This window comes from Macadamia integrifolia, chromosome 9, assembly GCF_013358625.1.
Source record: "Macadamia integrifolia cultivar HAES 741 chromosome 9, SCU_Mint_v3, whole genome shotgun sequence".
Taxonomy (NCBI): Eukaryota; Viridiplantae; Streptophyta; class Magnoliopsida; order Proteales; family Proteaceae; genus Macadamia; species Macadamia integrifolia.
Window position 1 is genome coordinate 30,183,661 of NC_056565.1, and position 18,165 is coordinate 30,201,825.

General features: G+C 37.6%; 1 protein-coding gene across 1 annotated transcript in view; it reads right to left on the reverse strand.

The window, feature by feature from the left end:
* Nucleotides 1–16,817, reverse strand: part of LOC122090065 (protein TIC 22-like, chloroplastic) — a 20,863-nt gene extending 4,046 nt beyond the window's left edge. Inside the window, exons 1-3 of the mRNA XM_042659900.1 lie at nucleotides 16,110–16,817; nucleotides 15,643–15,717; nucleotides 8,045–8,101 (exon numbers count right to left, since the gene is read on the reverse strand). Of these exons, the coding sequence (XP_042515834.1) occupies nucleotides 8,045–8,101; nucleotides 15,643–15,717; nucleotides 16,110–16,700 (723 nt within the window). The 5' untranslated portion in view covers nucleotides 16,701–16,817. The remainder of the gene's footprint in view (nucleotides 1–8,044; nucleotides 8,102–15,642; nucleotides 15,718–16,109) is intronic.
* Between the last annotated feature and the right edge of the window lie 1,348 nt (nucleotides 16,818–18,165).

The following is an 18,165-nucleotide window of genomic DNA, read 5'->3' on the forward strand; positions in this document are numbered from 1 at the left end:
TTTTTTTTTTTTTCCTGCATTTTACATTGAAACAAACAATAGAAAACCCTATTGGACAGTAAACTTTTCCTTTTACCCCTTTCTACAAGGAAACAAATGGAGCCAAAAGAAAATTTTTATGTAAGATATCATTTGCACAAAAAATTTTACAATGAAACAAACAGAGCCTTGTATTAGTAAAACTACAAAGGGATAGAAGATCCAGTCAACCCATGTATACACTCACATAGACAATTTTGTTAAACATGATGCTGGACCAACAGGATAAAGGAAAAAATACATAAAAAAACCAGTGAGAAGCAATCGGGTACTATCCGAAGGCTTTGATCTAGGTGGAGGAAAAAAAAAAAAAAAAAAACGGATGACCTACAATTCAACAAAAGATATGGCCCCACATAAGAATGGAGAAGCAGGATCGTGTAGCTTTACCCAAGTAGTAGGCATTCACTATGTTGCAGTGAGTTTATTTGAATTTTTCTTTGCTTTACTTTACCTAGGACTTATTGGTTCTTTTTCAGTATTTCATTATATATACATCATGCTCATTCACTAGAACAATAGAAAAAGGGTATGAAAGCTCCCCTAGACTTTTGGGAATATTTATTTCCTATCATGTAGCTGATTTAATGTGTTTAACCATCTAAAGATCAATTTCATGAGGTATCTAGTGTCAATTTGATTTCATTGCTTCTCATAATAAATTTGTTAATAAATGAAGAGAGACTCCCCAAGAGATCCGTCGTATGCTTTACAATTGTTAAGAGATTATTAGTGTTGCAGGGGTATTCTGGCAGTATCTTTTATGTTATTCTGTCTTTATGTATAATTTACTCATAAGTATGTCCTTTCTTGTAATTACATTATATCTTTCATGTTATAAAAGATTGACCCCCCTCTTCCCACGGTTAGAGATGTATTTTGTTCTCTCTAATCGTCGGTTGTTTTCTCCGCTCTCTCCTTTCCTCTTTCTCTCTTCTTCTCCTACTTTCTTCCATCTTCTCTTCATGGACAGGTATTGATTTCAGGTTCTAATATGGTCACATGGTATCAGAGCATTGATTTCAGTACCTGCTGTTCTCCTTCATATTGTTTTGAGTAACTGTTAAGTTTTACCCTACTTTGTGGTGCTACCTATGTTGTTTTTGTTTGGTAGAACCCTAATTTCTTAAACATGCACAACTAGGGTTTCTTCAAGTACAGCTGTAGTGATTACTGGAGGAGATGTGGTCTCTGTTTTATGAAGAACTCTACTTTTGTAATGCTTCATTGTCCAAGGGTTTGCTGTTTTGTTACCTGCACTGGAGATTTTTCTCCATGAATGTGGTATTTTTGGTGTTATTGATGCATTCTCCTCCTCCGGTAAGTCAAGAATATTATTGAAAGCAAGGATTAAAGTATCGGTATCGGTTGTCGTATCGGTCGGCCAAATTAAGATACGTATCGGAGGGTATCGTATCGTATCGGAGATACGCTAAAGATACACAAATAGATAGATAGGAAACACTTTTTATACACTTTTGCATAAAATATAATTTTAAAAAAGCTATATATAACATGTATTATGCATAAACACTAAACTGAGAGTATCGTTCTAAGAATCAAAGGTTTATAATTGTCCCATAAATGTAAAATCCTTGTTCCCAACATTGATTTCCAATTTAGTTAGAGAGAAAAAATGGCTGGCAACAACTTTGGAACAAAAACCCCTCAAAAAATTGTGTTTGTTCTGTAAAATGACCCATGTTCATGAAGAAAAATCTCCGGTGCAGGGTACGATACGTATCGATACCTACACCATACCTGCACTGGAGATTTTTCTGTTTTTTCTCTATGACCGTAGCACACCGTATCGGTACGTATCATACCGTATTAATATGTATCAACCAATACGCACTGATACATACCGAAACGTACATTTCACCTCAATTTTTTATTTTCCATAGAGTATTAGTACCTATCGGCGTGTATTGTATCGGTATGTATCGTAGGATACATATTGATACAAAAAGATTTAAAAAATTTCATGTATCGTATCGGTAAGGGCCGATACAGATTCCAATTGGTAGTATCGTATAGTAAGGGCCAATACAGATACGTATCGGCCAATACAGTACGATACGTACCGATACTTTAAACCATGATTGAGAGTACAGCATTGAGGAATTCTTGCAAAACCCTAAATTTTTTGAGGTTTTTCTAGAACCCTATTTATTGTGGGTTGATCATTGTGAAATTTTGAGAATATATTCTGCCTATATTGGAGTGTTTGTGGTCAAAGACCTAATAGAGTATCCTAACCCTATGTGATATGCCCTTAGGATTTTGGGGGTTTTGTGTACCCTGTGGCTGGCTATTTCTGGTGTTTTTTGCTGCTGTATTGAGCTTCTTTGGTTCAATACTGGTGTTCCTCGTTGCTGGTTATCAGTATTGGTGTGCATTGTGACTTGGGAGTTATTCCCTTGGTTATCAAATATTGGTTCTTTGTGGCTGGTTATATTTTGAGTTCTTCACTGTGAGATGGTATTGTTGAACATTGTATCATGGTTGATTATAAGCCTCCTATGGACAATGTCAATGTCCAAATCATGTCTATAAAACTGAATGGTGCTTCAAATTATCTTATTTGGGCCCAGGCCATTAAGATGTATATCACTGCCAGAAGAAAGATGGATTATCTGACTTCTTCTCCACTTGCAACAAACTCACCAGAATATGAGTGGAAGACATAGAATGCTACATTGCTTCTTTGGCTATGGAATTGTAAGGAGCCTTCTTTGGGCTGCTAATGTTATGTTTCACACCACAGCCAAGGGTGTCTGGGATAATCTCGAGGACAGTCATCTCAAGATAGGAATATATCAAGTGATGCGGAATCCAGGTCAGAATAACCCTATTGGATTCGCTTATGGGCCTACCCAATCAATAAAGATTCGAACACAAGGAAGCAATGTCAATTTGAAAAATAATCTTTAGGCGGGGGTGGCAGAATTGTAAATAACCATATGGATTAGTGAGCTAGTTGGGAGATAGGATCTAAAGGGAATCAGTATTTACTGGTTAGGGATAAACTAGGACGAAAATAGAAGTATGGGACATAAGAAAATGCAAGGTAAAGAAAAGGGTATAATAGAAAATCAAACAAATGGGGGAATAAAATAGAAACTCATGATTCTTCTTCAACCTTTCTTCAAAACCAGACAACCAACAAAAGAAGAGGAATGTGATTCAAGATGTGCTCTCCCACTAGAGGTACTCAATCGATGTGGGTTTTCAGGCAGTTAATCGCAGCTATCAGCCCTACTAGAAGCGGCAAGTGATCTCCTTAGACAGCAAGCAAAACAAGGATTCTAGAGGTCTGAAACTGAACCCTGCAGTGACCTCACATTCAGACCTACAATTGAGATTTAATCACAGGATAGGAGAGGATTCCAGCGCCACAGTTTGAGGGATTTGGGTCTCCCAAAGTATCCGGTTAAATGGTTTGCTTACTAGGGGGATAGAACAACGTATGTGGGAACTGTGAGGTGGCCCAAAAAACAGAGAACGATAAAAGGAAGGAGAGAAAGGAGAAGGTGTCTCGCTGGGGAAGGGGAGAGGATTCACAAAAGAATAAGAAGCGACAGAGAGAGATCACATAGAAGAAGAGGGGGGGGAAAGCTCACACATGCCACAGAGGTTCACACCACACAAACTCAATTCAATTCATTCACAAATCTGCCCACCCCCTGTTTGTTTTTTATTTCAAGTTTCTCGTTTGGAAGGTCGAAGACAAGAAAGGGTCCTTCCACAGTTCCACGATTACTGCAGTTCTCATTTGGGTTTATTTTCTGTTGAATGGATTACCTTGCTGCTGGTCATGTTTATTGTCGCTGTTATTTTGTTTGAATCACTGTTTGATGGGATCGTTTCCTGCTCCTACTGCTTCATGCTGTTCTCATTTGGGTTTATTTTCTGTTGAATGGATTACCTTGCTGCTGGTCATGTTTATTGTCGCTGCTAAATTGTTTGAATCATTGTTTGATGGGATCGTTTTCTGCTCCTATTGCTACATGCTATCGCTGCTTTGTCCTAACGATGGCGATAGTGGTTGTTTGCTGATTTACTAATTTATCTTCGATGGACAAGTTTACGCTAATTTTCTGCTGGTTGAAGAAGTTTCGATTTGTAGTCGATGAGTTTCCTTGGTTTGTGTTGCATGATTGTCGAGGATGAAGATCGTCTACTGATTTCTCATGGAAACGATGATTTATGTGCTGATTTATTTCTCTTTGCTGATTTCTGAATTTGGTTGGAGTTGTGGAGTAGATGGATTGGGTTGAAGGTATCCATCTCGAGCTGGTATTTCCTCTTTGTTTTGCTGGCTTTCTAATTTTGTGTTTGTTAAGTTATCGTTGGTTCTTCGTTTTGATTGTTGATGCTCTTAGTTGGACATTTTATTTGATTATAATTTCCGATTTCTACCGTGAGGGGGAGATTGTCATTATTACATGCTCAAGTCATCAGTTGAAGTCGTATTTACTTGTGTGTATCTTCAGCAACAGTTTTTTCTTTTTAAAGACGGTATATTCAGCAACCTGATGTTGTTTGGTCACCATCAACTTGATGCTGCTTGGTTTGGGAGATCTCTTTGACGCTCGTGAGTTATTTTATTGTAGCTATTGGGAGTTACTGTTTCTGTTGGAGTGCCTTCTTTGGAAGGTCTTTTGATGTAGCTGTTGGGTGCTACACTTCTATTGGAGTGCGTTCTTCAGGAAGGTCTTATGATGTAGTTGTCAGATGCTACAATTTTGTTGGAGTGCCTTCTTTGGAAAGGGCTTTTGATGTTGTTATTTTTTTGTTGCTATTGAACTGCCTTCTTTGGGAAGGGCTTTCGTTGGTATTGGAGTGCCTTATTTGCAAGGGCTTTCGTTTCTTTTGGAGTTACTGATGGCTTTATGATAGTTGATTGGAATTCTCTCTGTGCTCGTTGGAGTTCTTGTTGGTCCAAGCTGGAGCTTTCTGTTTTTTATGTGTATACTTCAGCTTAAGGGGGAGTGTTAGAAGTCTATCGAGAGAAAAGAGGAGTCTGTGCGCTAGACTCCTCCCTTAGGTTTTCTTAGTCCTATTAGGACAATGGGTTTAGGTTTTCATAGTCCAATTAGGACAATGGATTTGGGTTTTCCTAGCCCAACTAGGACTGTGGATTTTCCTAGTCCTTCTAGGACTGAATACAGTAGAAGTTAGCAGTTAGTATTAATTTCCTATTTAAGCCTATTCATAGTAGGACTTGTAATAGCTATTTTGTTCTTTCCTATTCTTAGTAGGACTTACAATAGCTATTCTATTTAATGAATGAAGGAGGGGCAGCCCCAATCTAATCGATTGGGAATCCCTTTGCTCCACAATCCCATCTCTCTCTCTCTCTCTCTCTCTCTCTCTCTCTCTCTCTCTCTCTCTCTCTTCTTTTTACACTATACAACTTGATGAATTTAAGGCACAAGCTGACGATAGCCATGCACCTCTTGTGTCTACATTACCCAAGGCACCCCTCTCTTTCAAGAGGATTCGTAGCATGTGAAGCCCTAGTAAGGTTCTTCACTTTGCCTGTCCAAGGTTGAGCCATGGAATTTGACAGTGGACTTGAAAATCCACCTATAGACGCTTTACGTCCAATCATTCATGATAACATTTGCATCCTCTATATTACTCTAGCTGTTGCTAGCACAAAGCTAGCAATGCTTGCATTGCTTCAACGGGAAAAGAAGTTGAAACTTTCGGGCCTTCTTCCTCCATGTAGCATTGCTCCGTTAGGTTTTCGCCCATTGTGTTACTCCGCCCAAGTGCTTGCCCCCAGCAAGATGGGCCAAAAATCCACTTAAACGCCATAGTTATCACGGCACCAAGGCAAACCAAGTCGTTGGAGGTCTGCCCAAGTGCTTAGGCGACTATTCGCCTACCTTAAGGCAAACAAGGCGACCAAATGTTATTTTTTATTTTCCCCCTTTTTAACATTATTTCATAGGCTATATATACCTTGTATCATCAAAAATCAACATTAAGCCACATCAAGTCATCAAAAATCAACATTAAGCCACACCAAATCATCAAAAATCAACATTTAGAGAAATGTTATTGTTCTATAATAAGTTTAACTAGTCAAATGAATTTATTTTTACATGAGACATTTTGTATTAGGTAGAGCACAAAACCAGCTTTCCAACAAGTAAGAGATTACTTAAATCTGACTTTTAATGACAAAGTTATATTCGGCCAAACTTACTTTAAAGTGCGTGAATGCTGTTAAAATAACCTAAATGAAAATAATTTTATGGATATCAAAATAAATGATTTACTGGACTTTTGGTTTTTAGTAATGTTTTACTATGATAAGATTTATGAAATTTTCAGAATTGAGAAAACTCTAGCATTTTAAAGTTGAAAATCGCTCATACAACCAAAAATTCAGTTTTTGTTCTTGGATTGGGGGATTAACCTTTTATTCTTTTAGAATTTGAATTTTAAAATATTTTTATTGGATTCAAATAGAGGGTATTTGCTTCTTTATGAATAATACCTTAAGTAAATGATATTTGACATAAATCAGTGTGTGCCTTGCAGTAAGGCGCTAGTGCAATAAGGCGACAGTCGCCCAGACTCCAGCTAGGCCGCCTGGATGCCTAGTCATCACCTAGGCGACATCTTGACAACTATTGGACTCAGCGCTCAAGCACCCTTACCATTATTTAAGTAAATAGGATAGTTTTCGAGTCAGCAAGAAAACCAAAACCTTAACAACTGGGCTAACGTGCCCCAAGCAAGCAAGAAGCCCACAAGGACTCGAATCTATGTCCAAACATCGCATGCCAATAGATGTGGTCACCATCATAAGTACTCAAGATATTGTCTAGAGAGGTAAATAGATATGACTACCTGTTGCTCGATCAGGACCCTAGCTTTATTGGGAAACAAGAGGATACCACCTCCTCCACACACACCCCCACCCCCCAAAAAAAAAAAGAAGTCCAAAACTGTAGACATTTTAGCAGTACAAAATGAAAATACAAAATCAATAAAGGGGAAGAAAACAGGGAAATGCAGGAAGGAACATGCATCAAGATCTACTAATTGAGTCGTATATCAGGTCAAAACAATAGAGAAATTTGGAAGGAGGAGAAGCCTTTGTTCTTGGCCCCAGATATCCAAGACATGGTAATTCAGGTTGTGAATAAAATATTTCTACATTTTTCCACTTTAACTTTGCCTAGCAAGTTCACCTAAAGCCCTTCAAAACGTGGCAAAATAGAAAAACCCTTTTCTTTTTGGAGAATTAAAGAAAGAAGTCTGTAAAAATATTCAACAGATATCATTGAAAATAGGAGTCCAATAAAACAGTAAAATATAGCTAATAAAGACATGGGTGCTTTGCATTTGGTCAAGCGAGACGGTCAGCTATCATGCAGACAACAGATAAGCCACACCTTCACACACAAGGCTATAAACATTTGACAGAACTTTCAGAACCTGAATCCACCTTACCTGGAAAAATGGAATTACCCAAATGTCCTCTATCTATTTAGGCATTCTAGTGATTTCAGAAAACTAAGATCAAAAGGTAAGAATTACAGCCACTTCTCCAGAAAATTCATTCAGTTTTTATCAATGATCTCTTGGATTTTTCTGTTGAACTAATCTTAAATGCTGCTCATTCATTCCTCCCAAACCCCACTCCAAATAAAACTTATGTGTCACAATCTCCTTTTTTTTGCAGTCTCACCCGAGGTTCCAAATTTTGGATTTCGATGGGATTTCGAACCCTATTGAAACCGAAATAATTCGGTCCAATTTTGGAAATTTCAACATGTAATTTTTGGCAGTCAATTCAACTCTTGTCAAAACTGAAATATTTCGTGGAAATTTCAAACCATGGTTTTAAGCAATGTTGAGACCAGTCAAGTTTCTAAAACAAATACCGTAAGAAGTACACCTTTACACATCAGGGCATATACCAAGTAGATTCTGCCAAAAGAAAAATAAGATACTACATAGAAAAAGTGTCAATGAGAACCTGGAAAACTGGAACCCCAGAAAAGCCATCCTCAGAAAATCCAGCCTTTTGCCTCTCCTACAACATGAAGCACACCAAAAATCTTAACAAGAAAATATTCCCCATATGCAATTGAATGATCAAGTAATAACAACTGAGCTATGCTTCATAAAGAAATACATTTGAAGCAAACATTATCTAGTTTTGCCCTAATTGAACCCCAAAAAGTTGTCCAAATTCAAAGGAGAAAACTTTAGAGCATTGTATCATGAATTTTTCTAACCCGGCAGTCGGGAAATTTTTTTTTTTTTTTTTTTTTTTAAAGCCCAAAAACTAAATTACAACATTCATGAAACTTAGTTTCAGGGGTGACGGAAACCATCCCCGAAACCGAGTCCTCGAACCATGGTATTAACCAGAAGTTTAGGGCTGAAAATAGCCTGAAAACAGAGCAGGAGCAGGTGATGTGGGGAAAGCCACCACAAAGGGCTGAAACCACAATCGAGTCTCCCTCCAGGTAGGTACAAGTTGCCCTCAAAAAAAAAAAAATTAATAAAAAAAAAAACAAAAAAGAAAAAAAAAAAAAAAATAAAAACAGAATCATCAGCAGGTAGAATGGGAGGCACTAGGAACCTCAAAACTTGCAAAAATATTCTCCAAAATCTGGAACATCAGCCATTAGTTGGTAGAAGACTGACTTCCAAATCCAATAATCGTCAACAACAACAAAGCCTTATCCCAACTAATGGGATCAGCTACATGGATCCAAGCAAGGACTGGGAAAAAGAAAAGTACGTGAAAGGAAACAAATCACATAAATAATAACGAAGTAGAACACAGCTAGGAGGGGTTTGCCACCCGAATCCTAGACCTTCAATTTGCTCTATTCGATGTCATACTTGGAGTAAGGCTAGTTTGTGCATGCCTTTCCTCACCACTTCTCCTATCGTCATTTTTGGCCTGCCCCTAGCTCTTATACATCCATCTATTTGGATCAGATCATTCCTTACAGGTGCATCCAATGGCCTCCATTGAACATGGACATACCATCTCAAACGAATTTCCCGAAGCTTCTCTTGAATTGAGGCAACTCCCAAGTCCGCTCTAATGCTTTCATTCCTTAGCTTATCATTTCTAGTTTTCCCACACATCCATCTTACCATGATCATCTCCGCTACACACAACTGTCACTATGTCGCTTCTTAATTGCCCAACATTCAGCACCATGTATCATAATCAGGTATACAACTATCCTATAGAATTTTTCCTTAAGTTTTATAAGGACACGTCGGTCACACTTTTTCACTTCATCCATCCCACTTTAATTCTATGTAACACATCATCCTCTATATCACCTTCCTTATTTATGATAGCTCCCAAATATCTAAAAAAATCACTTGGCAGTATCTCTCTCCCCTCAATGTTACCATGTCATTATCCATCGTAGTGTGGCTAAAGTTACACATCAAATACTCCATCTTTATTCTACTTATCTTAAAGCCTCTTGATTCCAAGGTTGATTTCCATCGCTCTAATTTAGCAATTGAGCTTTATTTTTGTGTCATCTAATAGTACAACTGTACAATATCATCAGCGAATAACATACACCATGGAACCTTCCCTTTAATGCTTTTGGTCACCTCATCCATTACAAGCACAAATAAATAAGGGCTTAAAGTTGATCCTTGATGAAGCTTATATTAATTGGGAACTAGCTTCCTTGACCACCCTTAGTTTTCACACTAGTCACCACTTCATCATATATATCTTTAATTATATCTACATATCTGTTCGACACCCTTCTCTTCTCTAGAACATGCTAGATTAACTCACTGAGGACTCTGTCATAAGCCATTTCCAGGTAAAGATCATGTTTAGGTCTTCTTTGGCAGTTCTATAGGTTTCCATGAGTCTCCTGAGAAGGTAGATAGCTTTTGTAGTAGATCTACATGGCATAAAACCAAATTGGTAAACTGAGACATCAGATTCTCTTCTCAGGCAGGCTTCAATAACCTTCTCCCAAAGATATAAGTTTTATGCCTCTATAGTTGTTTCAATCTTGAATATCCCCTGTATTTTTGTAGATGGGGATAACGGTGCTTCTCCTCTACTCATCTGTCCTTTTCCTTGTGCTCATTATCTTGTTAAAAAGGTTGGTTAACCATGATATTCCACAAATTCCTAAGCTCTTCCAAACTTCTATTTGGGACTTCACCTGGGCCAGGAGTCTTACCTGATTTCATCCTTCTTAAGGCATCTTTATCTTCAACTACACCAATTTTACATATATATGTATAGTGTGTAGTGTCTTGATGAATGTACACTCTACCACTATAAATCACTCGAGCTTTCATCATTTAATAACTGGCAAAAATAATCATCCCATCTCTTCACAATGTCTTCATTGAAGCGAAACCGGGTTTTTGAAATCAGAATCGAATCGCTTAGGCCCCACTTGGACACTCAATAAAACAATGGCAATAACCAATGGCAGGTTCCTATTGAAGTAAAGCCTCAACTAGATGGCAGAGTTGTAATTAAACTTAAGTTTCAAAGAGGATGGCAATTCTGTAAATACAGAGGAACTTCTAAATAGTGGCAAACTTGTAATTTATGGGCTATTCAAAACCCCTTTAGAAGTAGATAATTGGCTTGGGACACTAAAAGGAATTAAATCAAAAGGAGATAGTTGATTCTGAAAAGTAAAACAGAGGTGGGGTTAAACTGAAATAACAAACTCAAATCAGGGCCTTTATTGTAATATCAGGAACTGGGGCTTAAGTGTAAAAAAAAAGACTTTAGCTTCTTCTTCCTCATGCTAAACAGAATCAGGGGTAAAGGAGAACCCAGAAATCAATCCTGCCGCCTGACCAAGGTTCCAACCCTCACAAAAATCTGGGAACAGGTTCGTCTTCCCCAACCGTGGTGAATCCAAGCTGCCAACCTTCAAACGGAGGACCTGAAACGTGAACTACGCTGCTGCAGTCAAGCTTAGCGCAAGTTGCAGAACCAGATTTGGTTTCGAGTCGATTCCCCGCAGTAGATCCAAGCTTTGGGGTTAATATTATAGGGTTTGAGTTGCCTTCAAGGCAGCACCCTTCGACCCAAATCTCTGAGTCAATCGGTAACGGAATAGGGCTCAGCAAGCTTCCTTTTGGTGTTGGTTTTACCGCCCAGCAGAGAAGGTGAACAGTAACCAATGAAAGAAAGAAGAACAAGCGTGGAAAATAAGTAGGGAAGAAAAGAAGATGGAGGAGAAGAGGAGAAGACAAAATCAAGGAATGAGAGGGAGAAAGGCATGCTAGGCATTCAAGGCCAAACTTCAATCAATTTTACTTCTTCAAAATCCAAAACTGAAATTTCATATTGCCTTACATGACTACTAAAAGGAAATTACCATCAATTAATGGAAGCTAAATTAATTGGAAACTAACCTAAACAGAAACTGGAATAAAAATTCAATCTTCCTACTAAACTTGACCACACCCTACACTAACAATAAAGGAAACAAATCAAATACTAAATTATTTCCAAATCATCCCACGCCCAGCTGCATCATTCATCCTTTACAAGCACCCTATTGTCCTCATCTTTGATACACTTGACATGCTCAAAATCTCTGCTCTTCATATCCCTCATTTTAGCAATCTTCTAATAGCTTTTTCCCCATTAAGTTGGGATAAGCCTGAGATTGTTGTTGTTTGTTGTTGTATATAGCTTTTTCCCCAGTTTTGGTGCTCCGGTTATTATAAAGTTCATCATATTTCTTCGCCCTCACTTTCCCCACAACTTTTCTAGCATCATTTCTGGCAGCATAATATCTCTTTTTATCATCTACCTCTCTAGTCCTTCGCCAAGTCTTAAAGGAATCTTTCTTAGACTTAATGACTGCCTTGACTCATCATCCCACCACCAAGTCTCCCCTATCAGTCCTTCAGGTGCCAGTTGATTCCCCTAGGGTAGAAACTTGTAGATAGGCAACATATGTTGCTGCATCCAGGGAACAAAGCAGTCCTGTACAGGACTATCAAAACAGGGATCGAGTGAGAAGAGATTACCAGGCATTAAACTCATACCATGTAACAGTATCAAGGTTTAATAATTAGTAATCACATAAAAGAAAGAAGAAGAAAAGAAACCAAGACTCAGAGGGCTCTTAGTACCGTGCTCTAGCAATCTCCCTATACCCTTCATTTATAATGCAAAGATCTTATAAGAGAAGGAAAGAGCACTATCTGATTAGGAAACTGAAATCTAATCCTAACAAGTAAGGAAATATAAACAGAATTTAAGTCCAACTACCAAGACAGCTCCAGATAAAGGCAGCCCCCATCATGGCACACATCTCCCTTCCCCTTTGTACACCCACGGTACACATTACACTAGCTTGACTTCATGTATGAAAGCTACTTCTAAATTAGCTCTAATTTGGTTATTCCACAATTTATCTTTCCAAGTTTTACCACTAATCCACCTCAACATCCTTATTGCAGTTACAATAAGTTTGCTTATATGCTCTTTCTTTACTACCCAACATTCAACTTGATCCATCATTGCTAGTTGTATAATTGTCCTGTAAAATTTAACTTTGGTTTCACAGGAATACATCGATCACACAACACTCCTACATGCCCCTCCACTTCATCCACTGTATCTAATTCTTTATGCAAAATCATTCTCTATTTCTAATTTTTATTTATGATTTACCCTAGGTACCAAAAATTTTCCCTTAGTGCATCTCCTTATCATCAATTTTCACCACCCCACTTTCAGTCCTATTATCTTAAAGCCTTGTGATTCCAAGGTTGATCTACATAATTTGAACTTCGCATTTATTCCTGCCTTTGTTTCATCCATCAAAGTAATATCATCTTCAAAAAGCATACACCAAGGGATTTGATCTTGAATACAAATAGGCTTGGAGCTGGTACATAATGTAATTCATTTGTAATAAGAAATTCACTAGCTCCCCACCCCCCAGCTCTTATACTAGTCACCAAACCATTATACATATCTTTAACTATGTCCACATATTTACTAGAAACACTCTTCTTCTCTAACACTTGCCAAATTAATTTTGTAGGGACTCTATCATAATCTTTTTTCTGAATCAATAAAGACCATATGGAGATCCTTCTTACATTCTATAAATCTTACCATTCGTCCCATAAGTAAACTTCAACAGCTTATGTTGTTGATCTTCTTGGCATAAAATTAAATTGGTTATCCACAAAAATTAGTTTCTTGTCTCAAGGGGGTTTCAATTACTTTGTCCCACGATTTCATAGTATCAATCATAAGTTTTATTCCTCTACAGTTTTCTTGGTAACAAGATCATAATTTTGAAATTCCAGAAACTTGAAGATAGGTATTTCTTTTCTCTTAAAAGAAATGAGACTGCCAGCTCTAACTAAGGGGAAGAAAACAGTAAACATTGAGGTTTAACCTGTCTTAGGATCTTTGATAAGTAGGATAGTTTTATTGTGGAGACAACAACCTCCAAAAGTGCACCACAGTACAAGGCAATAAGTTGCACAGAGGAAATAGACGGTCAGCCTCAATGCTATGAGGAAATGACCCCCAGTTAACTCTTAACATCAACAGACTGCAGCCCCTAAGAAAAACCTTGAGGTCAAAGGTTGAAGGATTGATCTAAAAGGAAGGAAAGAAGAGGACACAAAACAAGAAACACTCAAAACCTACCCCATTTTTACAATAAAAGATAAAAAAGGAAAGTTTCCATGCCAGTAAAAAGGCATACCCAGTGCATGAAGCTGCGGCCATTGCAAAGTCTGGGAGGGTCATAATGTACACAGCCTTACCTCCGCTTCATGGAAAGGCTACTCAACTCTAACCCACAACCACAAGATCACAATCAGAAAAGCAAATTTTAGGTAGGACCATAGGAGAGATCAATTGTGCTACAGGGAGGGAGAGATGCCAAAACTTGGCCAGGTATACCTGGAATCACTAAATGACATTGGAAACTTCTTGGTTATGTCCTGAATATGAACATCTATAAGATATTTCCATCATGAAAGCCATTTTTTTTTTTTTTTTTTTTTTTTTTTGGGGGATGAATGGCAAAATATATTCATCAAAGCACACAGAATACAGAGAGACCACCCAATAGAGGGAGGAGGGAGAAGGAACAAAAGAAAACACAAGAGTGGGAAAACCCTAAGGAAGGAGGATCAAAGCCAAGAAGGGAACAGGGATACGCCAAGCAGAGGAAATATGCCAATTTCTGCAAGAGTTAGGGACAGCTGAAAGAGAAGAACCAAGTTTCCCTCTGATCTCAAAGGAAATAGAGATACTTTGTATTCTCATACAATATTTGTTATTCCTTTCGATTTATAATTCAATATACAAATCAACTGCGTCTGTCAGACTAGCTATATGCTGTGCAGTATCAACGATTTCCATATAAGGCGGTGAGATTATGTCTTGAGCAATAACATATATCAGTGCAAACAATATGCTTCAAAGGAAGAAGCTTGACCTCGTAATAGAATATTGTTGCTTCGATCAGTTGGCTCTATGAAGAGACTAATTAAAAACCAATCAAGCATCAAAATTGGCTTCATTGGATTCAGTAAGACTATTTGGTGACTCAGGACATCACTGCATATCAAGGATGCAAAGGAAGCCAAAAAGCTAGGAGGAAAATAATATGATTAAAGTATGAAACACAAGTAAATAGAATACACTGATGCTACAAATTTCTTTTTACTAAAGACAGAATACAAGAGAAATGATCTCCATGGTCAATATCATTATCTCAAGCACTTAAAAGGAAAGAAGTAAAGATCTGAGCCTTGCATGCTGAAAATTGTGAGGTATGCATTACTGAAATGAGAAAGATGAACAATGCATCCAAAAGGCTCTGTAAGTGCCTTTTCTAATAATAATGATAATAATAATAATTTTTACAGATAATGTTCCCTGTCCGGATGCATAGCTCCCTCCTCCCTCCTCCCTCCTCCCTCCTCCCTCCTCCCTCCTCCCTCCTATGAAATGAAATATTTGCCCCCTATTGTGGGAGAGAGAGATAGACACATGGAGATGCTAGCATTCAATACACAGCATTCTTTCTCTCTAATTTTTTAATAGAAAAGTGCAATAGAACCTAGGTCGCACCTTTCACCACTGCAAAAGTGGCCTACCAAATAGTATCAGTAGCACATAATACTTTCAGACAGTAAGTAGTCAAAAGTACTACAGAAAATATAGCCTTGCTCTTTAGATAAACAGCACTGGGTGGTACACAAATCACAAAGGATACAACTCCAAAAAAGTACTGACTTTTAGCATAAGACGTTCAAAAACCAATAGGAAATCAATCAAATATCCAGGCAAAACAATAAATTCCCACTTCAATCAACACTTTAATCAGGATGAGATTATCTAAAAATTTAATTACCTCCTTGTAAAGCATATGAACATTTTACAAGATGAATTACAATTTTTCCAATATCATGTTTCCTAAACTGTGTTGGCATAATCACTTTCTTCTATTTATCACAATAATTCAAATCCAAAAGGGTGCAAAGGCAAATGCTTCATTTCCCAATCAAAGGAAACCATTACCAAACCTAGTCATCCTAAGAACCGCTCACCTTTAGTGCATTCTTGATTTGAGAAGAATCAGGTATAAACCTAAAGGCAACGCCTTCAACCTTCAGCTGGAAAACCTGCAGTCCCCATCTCTAGTTAGACTACTGTGCAGAAACTATCCCTCTCTCTCTCTCTCTCTCATTTGCTTATTAAAAACTTCTCATAGGTAAGAAATTCATTAACCAACAAATTAAGCTTGTAATCAAGGATAAAGTACAGAAAACACAGCAGCCACGACTGCAACGGCTATACCGCGAACCATTTAGGCTTAGAAGTTGAATGTTCTTAGTGCATTTGATTTACCCTGAATACTGTAAGCAAATGCAGCCTCTACATCTAAAATCTCAATTCATAGCATAAAAATCCAGTATAGGAGAACCCTTATGAAGCAAAACGGCTACTTCAACCAAAAAAAAGGGCGACCCTCTATTCAAACCGAAAGAAGTACCCAACAATTAAAGAATCTCACCTTGTTGAGAGCAACAGCAACGACTTTCGAGCCCCGGCGCATCCCAGGGTCCATAGACTTCATTTGCTCCAGAAGTGCTTCAGCGTCTTCCTTCTTGAAGCAAAAGAGACCAAGGGACTTCCCCGTCCTAACGCCTGAAACCAGAACGAATTCTTCAGCAGAGTTGCTAAGGGCATAGACGGGCACACCAGATAAACGCTCTTCAATGGCTTCAGTAGACATGGCGAGGTCGAACCGATGAACGGATTCAGAAAGGGTCTCATTCTGTGCATAAACTCGAGCCCAAACTGGGTTTCTTGCGGAAGACGCTGAAGATGAGCCAAAACCAGAAATGCCATTTTCGAAAGCCCGTTTCGCTTGGTTTCCGAGATTTTCCAAGGCTAACTCGAGATGGGTTTTCAATGAAGATGAATTAGGATTGAAAAAAGGGAAATTGGGCTGTTTTTGCTGTTGTTGGCTGAGAGCGTTCGTGATGTGCTGTATGAAACCAGAGCAATGGTTTCGAATGTCATTGAAGGTCTGTTGAAAACTGGGCTTCGCTTGCTTGGCAGTAGATGAAATCTCTGGCTGCTTGAACTTGGGAAACTGCATTGTTTTCTTCAAGCAGAGACCAAAGATTTTGGAATTTCCAGTTTCAGGGGTTCATCGATGACTTTTGCTTGTTATATTACTTGTTAGCTTGTAAGGAGCGTTAGCGCGGTTTCTCTGCAACATAAGCGTGTTTTGGGAAATAAATAAGGGCAAATTAGGTTTTCTACTGTAACAATTCTGTTTTTTAAACATGACTTTGGGTTCAGCACAATTTTTCGCTTTTTTTTTTTTTTTTTTTTTTTTGAGTGATTCTGCATCTTAAATGTTGTATGGTAATAAAAAAAAAAATTTTGATTTTGTAATCTTAAAAAAACAGAAACATGTAAGGTTCGTACTTAACATAATCGTTTCTGTTAGAAACCAATATTTACATAAAGTGTCATCTTCACCATGGGTGTCAAAGTTGTGATTTTTAAATAAAATCTAAAGATAATCAATGGTTTTTAATAAATTTTAAGTTATGAAAACCATTATTACCCAAATAGCTTAAGTCGAATGAGACATAAATAAGAATAGCTCCATATCAACAACACGTCAAATATGAAATATTTGGCTGTGTTTTCTTGCCATATGAAATATAAAATGTTTCAACAAAAATATGATCTATCATAATAATATAAAAGCATGAACAATAATAAATTCAAGGATTGACATAATTCTTAAAGCATCTATTTATGAACTTAAGGGCATAAATTAGGTCTTCCAACTTAATTCTTAACTGCTAAACATGTCCAACTATTTTAAAGGTTAAATCCAATCATCAAAATGTAATCATGTAATTTGAGCCATTCCAGCTTTAATAGCTAACTCATGTGCAATCTTTTTCCTAAGATCATCCATTTGTCTTCTTCTTTCTACTAAGCTTATACTAATGTGAGCCGATGGTATATAATCTTGAATTTCTTCAAGCTCCCAATTCCACCAATTTTCACCCAACTCCTCAAAATTCTTATCTGCAATTTCTTCCTCCCGAATGAAGTTGTGAAGTGCACAATAAGCAATGACGATGCATGTTTGGGTGTTCAGTGGAAAACATGGCATTTTGCTGAGAATTGGGAAACACTTCTTCAAAGAACCAAAACTGCTCTCTATGACATTCCCAACAGAAGAGTGTCTATTATTAAATAACTCTACTGCTGTCCTTGGACGTCTATTCCTATAATCATTTAGATGGTATCTTTGTCCTTTGAACGGCGTCAAGAACCTAATAGTAGATGGATAACTAGAATCAACCACGTAATACTTACCTAGCACATAAAGTGAAAAGTAATGAATCAACACAATATGTAAAATAGAGAATAATCAACTGGTGATGTTAAGATTTAGAATGTACCAGGTGGAGGATGAGGAAATTCAAATTTAGGGTTATTCAATGCCTCATTGAATACTAGACAATCATTTGCAGAACCCTCCCAACCAGTGTACACAAAAGCGAATTTCATATCAAGGCCACATGCACACATAA